The sequence below is a fragment of the Girardinichthys multiradiatus genome, chromosome 20 (genome assembly GCF_021462225.1).
Source record: "Girardinichthys multiradiatus isolate DD_20200921_A chromosome 20, DD_fGirMul_XY1, whole genome shotgun sequence".
Taxonomy (NCBI): Eukaryota; Metazoa; Chordata; class Actinopteri; order Cyprinodontiformes; family Goodeidae; genus Girardinichthys; species Girardinichthys multiradiatus.
In genome coordinates this window covers 21,042,154-21,060,064 of record NC_061812.1, presented here as the reverse complement: position 1 = coordinate 21,060,064, position 17,911 = coordinate 21,042,154, and the positions used below count along the sequence as shown (strand labels likewise).

Here is a 17,911-nt window from a genome sequence, read left to right as displayed (position 1 = left end):
TGGGGAGAGGGACGTCTGGGCGTCTCTGTTGAGTCTGCTGCCCCCGTGACCTGGTCCCGGATAAGCGGAAGATGATGACGACAGCGATGTTTAAACAAGCAATAATGTCTTCAACAATGGACAGATATTAAACGGACAACAGATACTTAACAGTGCAAAAATATATAAAAGTGATTTATAAGGGGCTGGAAATTTTGTACAAACTAACAGATGTTTTCTTTCACTGTGATAAATGCATAAAGTATGCATTAAGCATAAAGCACGTCTTATTAAAAAGCTTTAAAAACTATTTGATGAGCATAACATAGAGTTTTACCAATTATTCTATTCAACATATTTTATTTGAAAATTTGGAACAAGGTCCGGGTAGTCTGCACTAGACATGCAGTACATCAGAGCAAAAAGGAAAGTGAGTAGGAAGAGTAGTCGTCTTGCAATCAGAAGGTTCTTAACCTGAAGTTGCCCACCGATTTGCAGATTGATGTATGAATGTGTGTTAGTGAGTACAATTGGGTGAATGTTGCTCTAGTGTAAAACGCTTTGAGTGGTCTGTATGACTGGAAAGGCGCTACATAAGTTCAGTCCATTTTACCATTTAAAGTACAGTGGAAGTGAAGAAAAAAAACGATGTTCAAACTGACAACAGATCCTGTTTAAGTGCAAAGATCAGTTGTTCTCGTCAGAACTAAAATCAAACACTGATTGGGGTTTTTATTTTTCAGTTGAGAAAACAAGCTATATGTTTTTCTAAAAAAATAGTTAAACCCTAGAACTTGGATTACTTGGGCAAGCACTTAAGCAGGTGGATAATATAAGGTACTTAGGTGTATGGCTTCATGTGAAACTTTCATTTAAGGTAAATATGCAAAAGATATCTGAAAAATGTAAAAAAGGTATTTATATTTTGAAAGGTTTGGCGGGAAATGATTGGAGGGCATCAACCATCTTTGAAAATGAATATATAATGCTTGTGTACATTTAAGACAGTATACATTCCCCAAAATAAAATCACTACAAAAGAAGGACAACAGATCTTTTATCGAGTTTTCCAGCAGAGATTATTGCAATCATATTGGCCTTGCATTGGGTGGAGGAAGTAAAACCTAGTCAAGCAGTTACTTGTTCTTACTCAATGTCTTGTCTAGACAGCATTCAAAGCAAGAAATCAGCTAGTCGACAAGACCTTTTAGATGAAGTTAATTATCTAATATATAGTATAAATCAACAAAAAAAAGATATTCTATTTACATAGGTTCCAGCACCTGAAGGGGTTGATGGTAATGAAAAGGTGGATAGGTTTGCCAAAAGGGCAGTCAAGGCAGGTGAAGTTGACCTTTATGTCCCATTAAGTAAAACAGAGGTTAAAGTAATTGTTAAAGATAACATCAATAAAATGGCAGGAAAGGCAGATTAGAAAGGAAGGCATCTATATAAACTACAAAAGAACGTAGTTGCAATAATAGGTGGTGGAGAGGCAAGAGGAGGTATGGATTAAACGACTGAGGGTCGGGTACACAAGTCTAAATAGGGGGTTAAAAATTATAGGGAAACATCCATCAGGGGCCTGTACTCATTGTGGAGAAATAGTGTTGAACTTGTTTTGGTAGAATGTAGAAAATACACGAAAAAGAGAGGAAATTGACAGGGCAATTGGACTTCCAATAACTTCTAATCAATATATTAAGCACGCTTGAGACGTATAGTGAAAGCACTAGGTAAGAGCACAATTTATTTTTATTTTTTTAAATAGGTTAGAAAGATTTTATAGTTAGTGCATTATACCTCAGTCCACCAGATGGCGGTAATACACTCAGATTGTAAACTGCCAATAAAAGTTATAGACGAAGAAGAAGAGCAACTTCGTCTCCATTTTTGTTACAGTTCTTTCAACGAAAAGCTGGCTGAGAGTATTTCTAAATAAAAACTAGGCCTTAAGAGCAACCGAGGTGGGTCTTCTATAGAAAATATTACTATGTTTTTATTTCTGTCTGACCCCTGTGACAGAGACTGTTTAGGGACGACTAAAAACAGGAGAAATATCGTTTGAATGTTAGCTAGTGATGATCGGCCAAAGCGTTACCGGATGGCTCGTTTCTTTCTTTGAGCCGACGTAAAAATCAGTTTCTAGAGTTAAACTTTATCTATATTGCTTTTCTAATTTCATAATTTCTCTGAATCCCCACGCAGTGCAGTAATTATTGACTTCTCTGCTTCTGCTTTTGTGGAGATGTTAAAGGCCTTGTTGTGGAAGCTACAGTTAGCTGGCCACTGGTCACTCCCCCAGTCATTTCTGTCACCTAGTTAACGCTATTGCAGCCATCTTCAAAGCGTTTACGCCGTACTATCAAATAATAATGCTGCTAAAATGTAGGAAAGTGCATTTATATGGTCATGTGTTTAAGAATATAAATGTTACGCTCTCCTGTTTTTCTTGAATAATACTAACGTTCAATTTATCTAAAAATAGGATACTTGTAAACATGTGGGATGGACCGGGACCACGGGGAAGACCACCCTTTCGGTAAGGGAGCATCTTATGTTCATAATGACACATTCATAGCAAAAAAATGTATTTGCTCAATTTGTACTGCATTTCTGTGTTTTAATGTAATTTTGTTTGGAAACAATAGTCAGTAGTATACTTATTAGCTGTGTGTTGATATGTGATAGTAACTTTCTAGGACCTTATTCAGACATTGCATTTTATATACACCAGTTGGCAGCTTTAAACACGACTGTTCAAAACTAGGGCAGCATGAGCTTAGAAAATCATGAGATGACAAAATCAGTTTTGATAAATCCACAGTTTCCTCCCTCAATATTTTCTAATCTGTAATTACAATAATGCAGGCTCGCTCTGTGATATTTAGCATCTTGGGGCACTATTATTTTTGTCAGATTTGCAGCACCAACTGCAGTGATGATCCAAAAGACTGGCCATGTTAATTTCAGGCAAGTTTTGCTCTATGTGGCTGATTTCTGATCTCAGTTTTTTGTAAAGCTTTGATTTGCCTATAAAGATTTTAGCCAATTATGGTTTCTCGTTAAGAACTATAATATAAGAAGAGCAAAGAAGAGTACATAATTTTTAACTTAGTTTTAATGCTATGAATGCCCATTAGTGATAGCAGTAGAGGCAACACCGTGCCATGTGTGTTAAGAGCAGTTGCTTTAAAGAGTGGTATTACTATTTTAAATCCAAAATGATTTGGAGTGGGCATTTTTAAGCTGGCTTTACCATCTATGCTAGCAATTACCATTGTTAGTGCAGGTAGGATTAATAAAGACAGTAGGCTCTCTGTGTATTCTCTAGAGAATGTGTATGGCTTCTTACTGCTATGCGATTCCTCTGACTTCACTTTAAACATTTCACATACAGGGGTTGGACAATGAAACTGAAACACCAGTCATTTTAGTGTGGGAGGTTTCATGGCTAAATTGGACCAGCCTGGTAGCCAGTCTTCATTGATTGCACATTGCACCAGTAAGAGCAGAGTGTGAAGGTTCAATTAGCAGGGTAAGAGCACAGTTTTGCTCAAAATATTGAAATGCACACAACATTATGGGTGACATACCAGAGTTCAAAAGAGGACAAATTGTTGGTGCACGTCTTGCTGGCGCATCTGTGACCAAGACAGCAAGTCTTTGTGATGTATCAAGAACCACGGTATCCATGGTAATGTCAGCATACCTCCAAGAAGGACGAACCACATCCAACAGGATTAACTGTGTACGCAAGAGGAAGCTGTCTGAAAGGGATGTTCGGGTGCTAACCCGGATTGTATCCAAAAAACATAAAACCACGGCTGCCCAAATCATGGCAGAATTAAATGTGCACCTCAACTCTCCTGTTTCCACCAGAACTGTCCGTCGCGAGCTCCACAGGGTCAATATACACGGCGGGGCTGCTATAGCCAAACCTTTGGTCACTCATGCCAATGCCAAACGTCGGTTTCAATGGTGCAAGGAGCGCAAATCTTGGGCTGTGGACAATGTAAAACATCTATTGTTCTCTGATGAGTCCACCTTTACTGTTTTCCCCACATCCGGGAGAGTTACGGTGTGGAGAAGCTCCAAAGAAGCGTACCACCCAGACTGTTGCATGCCCAGAGTGAAGCATGGGGGTGGATCAGTGATGGTTTGGGCTGCCATATCATGGCATTCCCTTGTCCCAATACTTGTGCTAGATGGGCGTGTCACTGCCAAAGACTACCGAACCATTCTTGAGGAACATTCTTGAACATCTCCCATGGCCTGCACAGTCACCAGATCTAAATATTATTGAGCCACTTTGGGGTGTTTTGGAGGAGCGAGTCAGGAAACGTTTTCCTCCACCAGTATCACGTAGTGACCTGGCCACTATCCTGCAAGAAGAATGGCTTAAAATCCCTCTGACCACTGTGCAGGACTTGTATATGTCATTCACAAGACGAATTGACGCTGTATTGGCCGCAAAAGGAGGCCCTACACCATACTAATAAATTATTGTGGTCTAAAACCAGGTGTTTCAGTTTCATTGTCCAACCCCTGTATGCCAAAAATAACTAACTTTCTGTTATCTTCACACAGTCACCTTGCTTAAGCTTTTTAAATGGCCATTTGTCAGTCAGGCCTCATTTAAGCGGAACATTTTTAATCAATATCCAATAGCCAGTATTGTGTTTCTGCAGTCCTTTGCGATATTGATGTAGCACACACTAACAATACTGTGATTGGACTGCACAGTAATCATATACCATATATCCATAGCCACAACTGACTTTAAAATCATATCTTAATGACAGACCCTATTTACACACATTACCCGCAAATAAAACATGCAGCCATATCATTTTGTAGATTATCACAAACACAAAAAAAGGTTTTTCTGATGTTTTTATTTTTGAAGTGTGGAAAGGCTGCATCTCTATAATAAAGTAACTATTGACTATTGAACTATTTTGAGCGGTTGAAATCCAAAACAAGGAAGGCGTATTGGCAGCCATCACCTGTTTTTATACAACTTAATTGTATAGAAAGATGAATGAATGAGAATTCCAGCAAAGAGTTTCTTAAAAGCTTTTGCCATAAATGATGTGAATATTCTTGCACATTTAAATTAGCCGGCAGCATCTGCAGCTGTGTCTGATTTTGAACGTGTTGTTCAGATTGTATTTTTCTAATCTGAGATACATACAGATAATAACTGCTACTCCAGTCTTTTTAGTGGGTAGGCCTGATAGTGTGTCTCAGGATAATTTGCTTTCAGACTGTAAAACTCGTGGCTGGATGGTGGCACAGTTGGTTGCACTGTTGCCTTGCAGCAAGAAGGTCCTGGGTTCGACCCCCAGCCAGGAGTCTTTCTGCATTGAGTTTGCATGTTCTACTCATGCATGCGTGGGTTCTCACCGGGTACTCCGGCTTCTTCCCACAGTCAAAAAAATAAGACTGTTAGGTTAATTGATCTCTAAATTTTTAATGAGTGTGTGCATGGTTGTTTGTCCTGTATGTCTCTGTGTTGCCCTGCGACCTGTTCAGGGTGTACCCTGCCTCTCGCCCATAGACTGCTGGAGATAGGCACCAGGTGATCCACTATAGAAAAAGTGGTATAGATGAAAAATGAATGAATGAATGACTGTTAAAACTCCTGATAGTTTGCTCAGAATTAGTCTAATGTAGCCAGATCCACTCTGTCTTCGATTCAGCTCTAACCTGGTTGCTACAGATGGAAGCAAGGTCTGAACTGATCCTTAGCTTATAACCTTTTTTTTTGTGTTCTGTTTTTGACAAATCCTAAATCTCTAGTTTTAACTGCAAAGGTCTTTAACCACCACTAAATTAAGTGTAGGTTGTTTACAAGGAGCCAAACGTTCTTCTTAAATGTCGAAGGTTTTATTAATTTGTTATATATTCTATTTCAGAGTTGTTATTTTTATTAATTCAATTCAATTCAGTTTTATTTATATAGCGCCAATTCACAACAAATGTTGTCTCAAGGCGCTTCTCAAAAGTCAGGCACATACATCCCAATTAGTCTATTGGACAGTGCAGTCAGAGTTAGTTATTTATTCAAATTGGATAAAACGTTTTTCTGCCTAAGGAAACCCAGCAGATTGCATCCAGTCAGTGACTTGCAGCATTCACTCCTCCCGGATGAGCATGTAGAGACAGTGGAAAGTCCCTGGCGTTGACTTTGCAGCAATCCCTCATACTGAGCATGCATGTAGCGACAGTGGAGAGGAAAAACTCCTTTTTAACAGGAAGAAACCTCCAGCAGAACCAGGCTCAGTGTGAGCGGGCATCTGCCACGACCGACTGTGGGTTTGAGAGAACAGAGCAGAGACACAAAGAGAACAAAGAAGCACTGATCCAGAAGTACTTTCTATGGGAAGGAAAAGTAAATGTCGTTTCACCTAGAAAGAAAGAACAGATAAACTCTGAGCCAGTTTTCAAGGTTAGAGTCTGAAAGAGAGCACATATAATTAGTTAGAGTAAAAGCTCAGTCAATCGCCATGTCTAGGAGAGGGAAAGGGTTAAACACTAAAAGACAGAGCTATGTGGATCATCGGTAGAGGGTGAGCAATAAGTTGTTGCCAGCAGAAGCTCGGACGATTCCCCTCTCCAGAAAGGTGTCACGGGTAGACACAGAATCAGGCCAGGTGTGGCTTCTAGGAAGAGAAAAGAGAGAGAACAAAGTTAAAAGCTGAAATAACAGCAAATAATGCAAAATTGGAGAGTAGTGTGAGAATGTAGCGAAGAGGGTGAAAGTGGTCATTATGTCCTTCAGCAGCTTAAGTCTATAGCAGCATAACTACACAGATAGTTTCAGTTCAGATTATTTAGTTTTACGGTGCTTATTTTCGACAATGTCGTTTCAAGGCACCCCACAAAGGGTCCCACTGATGGTCATTGTTATACTAAAAACCACAAGGATTGGGATACCTCTCTGTCAGACTGATTATAACCATTGGAAAAGAGAGGGGGTCACACAGGTAGCAGAAATGGAGGGTGTGTTTGGACCTCAACCATAACTGAGCCGGTTTAGGCTAAACCTGACTCCCCCTTACTCCAACCAACAGGGAGGGAAGAAGACAGAGGTAAAAAATAAGGAAGATAGCTCAGGATAAACTAAGCCACTCTAACTATAAGCTTTATCAAAAAGGAAAGTTTTAAGCCTAGCCTTAAAAGTAGACAGGGTGTCTGCCTCACAGACTAAAGCTGGGAGCTGGTTCCACAGGAGAGGAGCCTGATAACTAAAGGATCTGCCTCCCATTCTACTTCTCGACACTCTAGGAACCACCAGTAAACCTGCAGTCTGAGAACAAAGTGCTCTGTTAGGAACATATGGAACGATCAGATCTCTGATGTATGATGGAGCTAGATCATTAAGGGCTTTATATGTGAGGAGGAGAATTTTAAATTCTATTCTGGACTTAACAGGGAGCCAATGAAGGGAAGCTAAAATAGGAGAAATATGATCTCTCTTTTTAATTTTCATCAGAACTCTTGCTGCAGCATTTTGAATCAGCTGAAGGCTTTTAACTGCATTTTGTGGACATCCTGATAGTAACGAATTACAATAGTCCAGCCTTGAAGTAACAAATGCATGGACTAGTTTTTCAGCGTCACTCCTGGACAGGATATTTCTAATTTTGGCAATGTTCCGGAGATGAAAGAAGGAAATCCTTGAAACCTGTTTTAATATGGGATTTAAATGACATGTCCTGGTCAAAAATAACACCAAGGTTTTTTACTTTATTACCGGAGGTCAATTTAATGCCATCCAGGTTAAGTGATTGACTAAGCAGTTTCTTTTTTAAAGATTGCGGTCCAAAGACGACAACTTCTGTCTTGTCTGAATTTAGAAGCAAAACATTTAAAGTCATCCAAGTTTTTATATCTTCAAGACATGCTTGTAGTCTATCTAACTGGTTGGGCTCATCAGGATTTATGGATAAGTAAAGCTGAGTATCATCAGCATTAAAGGGAAAATGTATCCCATGCTGCCTCATTATTTGACCTATTGGAAGCATATACAGGTCCTTCTCAAAATATTAGCATATTGTGATAAAGTTCATTATTTTCCATAATGTCATGATGAAAATTTAACATTCATATATTTTAGATTCATTGCACACTAACTGAAATATTTCAGGTCTTTTATTGTCTTAATACGGATGATTTTGGCATACAGCTCATGAAAACCCAAAATTCCTGTCTCACAAAATTAGCATATTTCATCCGACCAATAAAAGAAAAGTGTTTTTAATACAAAAAATGTCAACCTTCAAATAATCATGTACAGTTATGCACTCAATACTTGGTCGGGAATCCTTTTGCAGAAATGACTGCTTCCATGCAGCGTGGCATGGAGGCAATCAGCCTGTGGCACTGCTGAGGTCTTATGGAGGCCCAGGATGCTTCGATAGCGGCCTATAGCTCATCCAGAGTGTTGGGTCTTGAGTCTCTCAACGTTCTCTTCACAATATCCCACAGATTCTCTATGGGGTTCAGGTCAGGAGAGTTGGCAGGCCAATTGAGCACAGCGATACCATGGTCAGTAAACCATTTACCAGTGGTTTTGGCACTGTGAGCAGGTGCCAGGTCGTGCTGAAAAATAAAATCTTCATCTCCATAAAGCTTTTCAGCAGATGGAAGCATGAACTGCTCCAAAATCTCCTGATAGCTAGCTGCATTGACCCTGCCCTTGATAAAACACAGTGGACCAACACCAGCAGCTGACACGGCACCTCAGACCATCACTGACTGTGGGTACTTGACACTGGACTTCTGGCATTTTGGCATTTCCTTCTCCCCAGTCTTCCTCCAGACTCTGGCACCTTGATTTCCGAATGACATGCAGAATTTGCTTTCATCTGAAAAAAGTACTTTGGACCACTGAGCAACAGTCCAGTGCTGCTTCTCTGTAGCCCAGGTCAGGCGCTTCTGCCGCTGTTTCTGGTTCAAAAGTGGCTTGACCTGGGGAATGCGGCACCTGTAGCCCATTTTCTGCACACGCCTGTGCACGGTGGCTCTGGATGTTTCTACTCCAGACTCAGTCCACTGCTTCCGCAGGTCCCCCAAGGTCTGGAATCGGCCCTTCTCCACAATCTTCCTCAGGGTCCGGTCACCTCTACTCGTTGTGCAGCGTTTTCTGCCACACTTTTTCCTTCCCACAGACTTCCCACTGAGGTGCCTTGATACAGCACTCTGGGAACAGCCTATTCGTTCACAAATTTCTTTCTGTGTCTTACCCTCTTGCTTGAGGGTGTCAATAGTGGCAGCAGTCAGGTCGGCAGTCTAACCCATGATTGGGGTTTTGAGTGATGAACCAGGCTGGGAGTTTTAAAGGCCTCAGGAATCTTTTGCAGGTGTTTAGAGTTAACTCGTTGATTCAGATGATTAGGTTCATAGCTCGTTTAGAGACCCTTTTAATGATATGCTAATTTTGTGAGATAGGAATTTTGGGTTTTCATGAGCTGTATGCCAAAATCATCCGTATTAAGACAATAAAAGACCTGAAATATTTCAGTTAGTGTGCAATGAATCTAAAATATATGAATGTTAAATTTTCATCATTACATTATGGAAAATAATGAACTTTATCACAATATGCTAATATTTTGAGAAGGACCTGTATATAGTAAAGAGAATTGGCCCAAGTTCTGAACCCTGTGGTACTCCACAATTAACCCTGTAGTTTAAAGATGATTTATCATTTACATGAACAAACTGGAATCTGTCAGACAGATAAGATTTAAACCAGCCTAGCGCTGTTCCCCTGATCCCTACAGCATATTCCAGCCTTTTTAAGAGAATATTATGGTCGACTGTATCAAATGCAGCACTGAGATCTAAGAGGACAAGTACAGACACAAGTCCATTATCTGAGGCCATAAGAATATCATTAGTGACTTTCAGCAGAGCTGTTTCAATACTATGATGAGCTCTGAAGCCTGACTGAAACTCTTCAAACAGGTCATTGCTGTGTAAATACTCACACATTTGATTAGCAACTATTTTCTCAAGAATTTTAGATAAGAATGGAAGATTGAATATAGGTCTGTAATTTTTCAAGTCATCTCGATCAAGCGAAGGTTTCTTAAGTAAAGGTTTAATTACAGCTACCTTAAAAGCTTGTGGTACATATCCATTTACTAAGGATAGGTTAATCATGTCTAAAATGGGGCTGGTAATCAGAGGGAACACCTCCTTAAATAATTTGGTTGGGATTGGGTCTGACATACAAGTTGAAGGTTTAGATGAAGCTAATATTTCTGATAACTCAGGGAGCTCCACAGGATCAAAACCGTCCAAACACAGATCAGGTTCTACAGTTATTTCCAATGTGGTCTCACTTTCTGAGGATGAAGTAATTATCTTCGGAAGTATGTCAAAGATTTTATTTTTAATAGAATCAATTTTATTTAAGAAGAATCCCATAAAGTCATGACTGCTGAGAGCCAAGGGAATGGATGACTCAACAGAGCTATGACTCTGTGTAAGTTTAGCAAGTGTACTAAAGAGAAACCTAGGATTATTCTTGTTCTCTTCTATCAATGATGAGAAATAAGCTGTTCTAGCTTGATGAAGTGTCTTTTTATACAACAGTAGACTATTTTTCAGATTAAGTAGGAATCCTCTAGTTGTGTAGAGCGCCATTTTCTCTCCAATTTTCTAACATTGTGCTTTAAAATACGCAGATCTAAATTAAACCAAGGAGTTAGCCTCCTATGAATAATTACCTTCTTTTTCAAGGGGGCTGCATTGTCTAATGCACCATGCAATTATGAAGTAACACCATGAACAAGAGAATCAATTTGTGAAGGGGCAGAAACAGAATTATTGCCCTCCACTGTGCTTTTCAGTGATAATGAGGAGATTAAAAGTGGAACAGATTCTTTAAAGGTTGTTACGCATCGTCTGATAATGATCTACTATAATGAAATTTTCTTTCAGGTGTGGAGTACTCGGTTAAATTAAACTCAAAGGTTATTAAGAAATGGTCAGACAGGACAGGGTTATGAGAAAATATTATGTCTTTACACTGAATGCCATATGTCAACACAAGGTCCAGAGAATGAAGACAAAGGTGGGTCGGTTTGTTAATGTTTTGAGCAAAGCCAATTGAGTCTAAGATAGCATTAAACGCTATATTTAGGCTATCACTTTCAGCGTCTACATGAATGTTAAAATCCCCCACTATAATAACTTTATCTGTATTTAACACTAAATCAGATAAAAGGTCTGAAAACTGATCTAAAAATTGAGAGTAAGGGCCTGGTGGACGGTACAAAACAACAAACAGAAGAGGTTTTAGTGCTTTGCAATTTGGATGAGGAAAACTAAGGATTAAATATTCAAAAGAGTTGTAGTATTGATTGGTCTGGGACTAATCAATAAATCGGACGGAAAGATGGTTGCTACTCCTCCTCTTCGCCCAGTATTTTGAGGAATGTGAAAATTTAAATAATTAGGAGTTGACTCATTTATAGTAACATAATCCTCTTGCTGCAGCCAGGTTTCTGTGAGGCAAAATAAATCAATCTGATTGTCACAAATCGGGTCACTAACTAGCAAAGTCTTTGAAGAGAGAGATCTTATGTTCAGTAGGCCACATTTAATTGTTTTATTTTTATCTTTAGTCTGAGTTGTGTTTATTTTTATGAGATTTTCCTGATTTCCTCCTTTTAGATAATTTTTTAATCTATTCAATTTTGGCCGTGGGCGAGACACTGTCTTAATAGGGTAATGGGTGGGTAGCAGTACAGAAGCTGCAGACAGGTGTATTAAACTACGACCCTGCTTCCTGGTCTGAACCCTGGGTTGTCAGAGTTTTGGAGAACTAATAAATTCGGCCAGATTCCTAGAAAGAAGAGCTGCCCCATCCAAAGTGGGATGGATGCCGTCTCTCCGGATCAGACCAGGTTTTCCCCAAAATGTTTGCCAATTATCAATGTAGCCCATGTCGTTTTCTGGACACCACCTAGACAGCCAGTGGTTGAATAACAGCATGCAGCTAAACATGTCGTCACTGGTTAAATTGGGGAGGGGAGCAGAGAAAATTACGGAGTCCGACATTGTTTTGGCAAACTTACACACCAAAGCAACACTAACTTTGGTGACCTCCGATTGACGTAACCGGGTGTCATTACCGCCAGCGTGAATAACAATCTTACTGTATTTACGCTTATCCTTAGCCAGCAGTTTCAGGTATGATTTGATGTCGCCCGTTCTGGCCCCTGGCAGACATTTGACTATGGTCGCTGGTGTCTCTATTGCCATGTTTCTGACTATGGAGCTGCCAATTACCAGAGTTGGTTTCTCAGCGGGTGTGTCGCTGAGCGGGGAAAATCTGTTAGAAACGCAGACGGGTTGGTGGTGACCTGTGGGCTGGGATCTAGGACTATGCTTTCTACGTACCGTCACCCAGCTGGCTGCGGAGGCTCTGCTGGAGGACTGCTACGGGGAGCTACCCTCAGTGGCTCCACGCTGGCTATCTGCTGGTTTTTCAACATCGTGGAGCCGGGCCTCCAATTCCGACTCCCTCGCCTCCAAAGCTACAAAAATGCTACATTTATTACACGTACCATTATCACTAAAGGAGGCAGAGGAGTAACTGAACATCTGACTCAGATTGAGAAACAGTAGAACGGGTAGCCATGGTGGATCTAAAGCTAATGCTAAGCTAGCGACCCCTTACCACTACTAGAAAACCGTGTAAGACACGGAGAGTCCCCAAACGTTAAATACAGCAAAGAATGTGTTTTAACGTGCTTATATATTAGGACGAGTAAGAGATATCACAGTAGAGAGAAATCAGATCAAACGAGAGAGCCTTCACACACCAATTCACAAAGTGCAACAGCGAAAACAGGAAGTGACGTTACCCAGAGCTCCAGCCAAGCCAACAGGGAAGAGATGGGATGGATGTGTCTATCTTGTTTATCCAACTACTAAGTTTGATTGTTTTCCGAGGCACAGTTGTGCTTTTAACACAAATCAATGAATAAAAGCAATAAATAGTGAGATAAGGGGTTGTTTAAGAAATGTACACAGTTCTTTCTGTTGGTGACTTACGGAACTGTGGTCCATGGTGGTTTGTTTCTTGAAACCTGACCCAGCATCTACAATTGCATAATTACCTGGTTAGGTTCATTGGAAATAATCATTTAAGATTAACACTAAATTGACACTACATGTCTAGGTGGTTTACCAGCAACTTTGTCTAAATTCTCTGTGATGGGTTAATACTAATAGTGAATTTAACTTCCTGCATTACACACAACATCTTTTAACATTAATTAGCTATCAAATAATGATAGCTACATTAATTTGCTAACAGAACAATAATGTAGCGATTGCAAAACATCACAATCATTTTCATGAGATCTAATTAATGATGCCATCAAATGATCAGGAAAACAATCTGATTTTGATAAAAATATATGGAATGCAGTCATAATTTAATTATACTGGGCATGAAAGTTGTTAAAACATTAGTGAGAACCGTCTGCTCATAAATAAAACAGACGTGTAAATTGTGTTATTCTAACATGGACATTTACAAAACAATATCAACTGGTCCTATCCAACATAAACAGGGTTAGGTTATTTCAACCCTTTGCCATTTAGTGCCTTTGCTGTTTTGTTTATTTTGTACCTGACTTTTCTAATTGAAAATGGTGACATATACCACACATGACGTACCTGCTTTGAAATAGACGACGTACTGAAAGGTAATGCAGCTGTATGACTCCAGAAAACATCACCCTGTTTTAGCAGTAGGTTGCTTAATTTTGTTTTGTATGTGATAACGATATAATTGGAGATTTTTCCAAAATGTCCTCACTTCTGTCCTTCTTGCCTTGTGTGCTTCTAACACTCACTGTGTCAATTTAGCATTTTGTGCCCTGTACAGGCTGATTATCTTATTGGCAGGCACAGTATGTATTCATGACTAATATGCATTTCAAACAGCTCCCTGATGTTGATATATTTAATATATAATCAGGGACAAAATGGCAACTGATGGGTACAAAATGGGGCTCCAAATTGGCCAAAAAATGAGTTGACTCCAAACAGATAACTCAAACCATTCTTGCTTTGCTTTTTTGATGAGTATTTTGAATCAATCAGCAACCTTATATATTTTTGTACATTTCAGTGGGGATCACCGTGGAGAGATGGTTTGGGGTCGAGACCGCCCAGTGCCTGATTATAGAGATAGAGATGGGATGAACATGGGTCATATGGGCCCTAGACCTTTTGTTTTTCCACTTATGGACCAGAGAAGGATGGATGGCTTTCCCATTAGAGGGCATGATATGGACCCACGAGATATGCGAGGAAGAGATCCAAGCAGAGATTTCTTCATACCCGGAGAGGAGCCAGACTTCCATCCTAGGAGGCATATTGAAATTTCCATTAGAGACCAAATTGTTGATTCTCCTGGTTTTCGTGGGCCAGGCAGGGATTCAGGAGGGAGGGGACTGCCTCCATGGGAACCAAACGACAGATTTTCAGACATGAGGGACAGAAAAACGTTTCAATATGACAGGCAGCGCTTTGACAGGCCTGATGTTGACGGAAGGAGAGGCTTCCCCATGGATCGAATGGAGCGAGATGATAGATTTAGGGACATGCCTGACAGGCACCCAGTGGATGTTGGTGATGCTGATCGCTATAAGATGGACTTACCACCACATGAAAGGAGACTGATGGATATTGATAGAAGAGGAGGGCCACCACTTAACCCAAGAGGTAGATTTGAGTCTGATACAGATTTTAGAAACCGACCTGAACCACCTGTTGACCTCAGAGATAGGGATCGTTCTCCTTTAAGATTTGGACCAGGTGAGTTCCCTCCAGCTGAAAGGGAAAGATTAGATATACCCCAAGAAGTTGTTGGTCGGAGGCCAGAGTTTAGGGGTCCAGGAGACACTGTTGGCAGTAGAGATTATCCCAAATCAAGTGGTAGCCCCCTTATGGACTATCGAAGTGGTGAGGAGATGACTCTCGCTGAAGAATGGAAGAGCCGTCAAAAGGACAAGAATCCTTTTTTGGAAAAAGATTTGAAAGGTGGACCCAATCCCAGCTTCCCTGTTGGCCTCAGCAGCAATGTGAATGTGAGGGACTCGTCACTGTTTCACGAGAGGGACAGGCCTCGTGGTGACCACTTTCCTGCAATGGATCCACCAGTAGCTGGCAAGAAGGGCCTACAGGACCCTCTGATGCCAGAAACAACCCCCCTAACAGGTCATAGGAATAGAGAAAATAAAGAATGGCCTAGAGGAAGGGATCCAAAGTATGTCCAAAATAAAACGAGTTGTGATGAAAGGCCCCCTTACCTTGAAGAACAGAATAAACCTTCACTTGAGATTAAGGAGCCAAATGATCCTTTTAGAGAAATCAAAGATGTCTCATCTGAACAAATTCCCTTTAGGGAAAAGCTGGGGGAGGAAGATGATTTCCAAAGAAACAGCACAATACAGGCAAGAGATCAGGACTACAGGGACATAGATTACAGAACAGCACCTAGAAGGGTGTTTGATTACAAACACGAAGAACTTCCTCCAACAGAGAAATTTCTAAAGAATCCTAATCCAATCACACCATCAAAATTTACCGACTCTGGTTCCCAGGTATGTGTTTTTCCACCTCTATTCTTCAGTCATTGTATTTGTGGTTTTTACGTTCTGGTTTATATCCCATAACCTTTTCCAAAAAGGATCGAGATTACAGGAATGCGTCAGTGAAGGACAAAGTTTCAAATATTATATCCATATGTGATATTCCAAAGACTGATTCAGTGGATCAGGTAATTCAAAAGAAGTACATCTGTCAGTTAACGTTAATAAATTTGGGCAGTTGTATTTGCCAAGGCTGAGTTTTGTTACTAACAAGGCGTTATGCTGTCTTTTTTCAGATTCTTGGAGCCTTGGCGGTCAGTGATGGCGTGCCGATGCAGGGGATGAAAATCAGAAGTGTTGTGCCAGGTAAGAATTAACGTTTCTTCCTGGATTGTTTGGGGCAATCGATTGCTAATATGTCCCTCGACCTTTCGCTTTAACAACATCTGAAACTTCGCCTTTTTTCTTTTGATTTTTTGGGGGTTTTCTTCCTGGTTGCTTTTGGTGTTTGTGGTTTCTGTGAATCTGCTCAGTGAAAATACGTCCTGGGGGAATTCTGTTCTTTGAAACCTTTGTTATCTGAGGATGACTCATTTGGGTCAGCATAAAGAGAGGTTTAACCGGCAACATTTGGAGTGTTGTCACAGAAGATCTGGGATAGAAGGAATGTCCATTATCGAAAATTAATCTCGACAAGCAAATGAAAACTGCCTCGGTAACTCTTCGTTCATCTTGACTATACGGAAAACAAAGAAAGTGCTGAGAGTAAAACCTCTTTGTATTTGCTCTACAAATGTTGTCTACATGAGGCAAAGCCTTTTGATGAAGATTGTGTCCTAAAGGTCAAAATTTTATCTCAATGTATCCATACAGCATATAACTGAACTCAGTGGTGTACACCACACAAACGTCTACAGCCAATTGTTTGGGAGTCTCAAACCCAAGGACCTGGTTTGGTTAGCTAAGCTATAGTCAATGGCATAGTAACCACAAAAAATAAATGAAACAAAATGTGTCGAAAAGGAATGTGTTTCGGTTAAACAGTGAAAATGTACTCGCAATGATCTCGATGTTTTCACGAATGCTTTTTTTTTTTTTTTCTATTTCTGTCTTTAACTAACAAAAACCCATCTGTATTTCAAATGCTGTCCCCAGGTTACAGCTACGATATGGCCTATGTGGAGTTTTTAAACCTCGAGGATGCAGTCCACTTCATGGAGTCCAACAAGGTGGCCCATCCTCGTCACTCTAAGACGGCTGTCTCTCCCATCTGGATTACAAGGGGTTGAGAGGGCACTCAGTAGCTGGGGGGTTGGGAAGGGACTTTAACCAAAATGTTATTGCATATCCACTCAATCATGACAGTGTCATTGGTTTCTTTTTATTTACCGATAACATCAGGAAAAACCTGCTGTGTAAAGCTCCGTCCACTGGTGGATTTGCTTCTCAGATTCTCAGATTTTAGCTGCACACCAGCTAACAAAGATTAGGTTACAAAACAGAATGTAGTCTCTATTAATTACGCCAGAGGCTTTACCTTTCATTTAGTAGTTTGAGCACCACTGAAGATAATTATTTTTTTATTAAGAGAGTTTCCAAACTCTCATAATCATTTAAAAAAATTAAATAACAAAACAATGTCAAGGAAAATTGTCAACAGCTTTTTGTGAAAAGCTTTTTTTGAAAAAGGAAGTCATCAATCTCGCATTTTTGAGCAGAAGCAACGTTTTTCTTTTGAACGTCAGTCTTTATAACACTCCATCATGCCTTTCATGGCAGGAAACTGAAAACCCAGCAAGGTTATCAGACAAAACTTTATTTACTTAACTTTAAGTGAACCTTTGTCATTTTGGTCCTTAATAGACTTTTAAAATATTGTTTTCAATTTAGTCATATGGTGTAAATTATCAGCATGATAGCAACACCCTTTTCCAGACTTTTATCATTTTTGGTGTCATTTGTGACTGTGTTTAAGCTCTGTGGAGTGTTGAAAGTAGTGCTTTAGTTTGGATTGTAATAGAAACTCAGATAGATTGATGTTTGAGGCGGGCGATGGTATAACCGACTACTTAAACGCTGTTGTAACTTTGCTGATTCTGCGAAGCGGGATTCTTGTGTGCATGCACACACTGTTGTGATGCTGAGCTCCATCTGTTTGGCCTGTGTGAATAATCAAAAAAAGAAGCCAGATTCAGGCGACCTCTTATTTTTACAAACAATATCGAACCAAGGCTAACTAAGGGCAAGCTGTTCTATGATAAATATTTCTTTATAGAAAAGTAAATTGCATTGTCATTTTT

At 40.0% G+C, this 17,911-nt stretch overlaps 1 protein-coding gene across 4 annotated transcripts in view; it reads left to right on the top strand.

The window, feature by feature from the left end:
• Positions 1-1,827: 1,827 nt before the first annotated feature.
• The window catches only part of LOC124856681 (RNA-binding protein 6), a 31,762-nt gene continuing 15,678 nt past the window's right edge, over positions 1,828-17,911 (top strand). For all 4 annotated transcript variants that reach the window (XM_047347418.1, XM_047347417.1, XM_047347416.1 and 1 more), the window contains exons 1-6: positions 1,828-1,946; positions 2,468-2,521; positions 14,147-15,623; positions 15,710-15,799; positions 15,908-15,977; positions 16,767-16,840. In XM_047347418.1, coding sequence (XP_047203374.1) covers positions 2,481-2,521; positions 14,147-15,623; positions 15,710-15,799; positions 15,908-15,977; positions 16,767-16,840 — 1,752 coding nt within the window. In that variant the 5' untranslated portion in view covers positions 1,828-1,946; positions 2,468-2,480. The remainder of the gene's footprint in view (positions 1,947-2,467; positions 2,522-14,146; positions 15,624-15,709; positions 15,800-15,907; positions 15,978-16,766; positions 16,841-17,911) is intronic.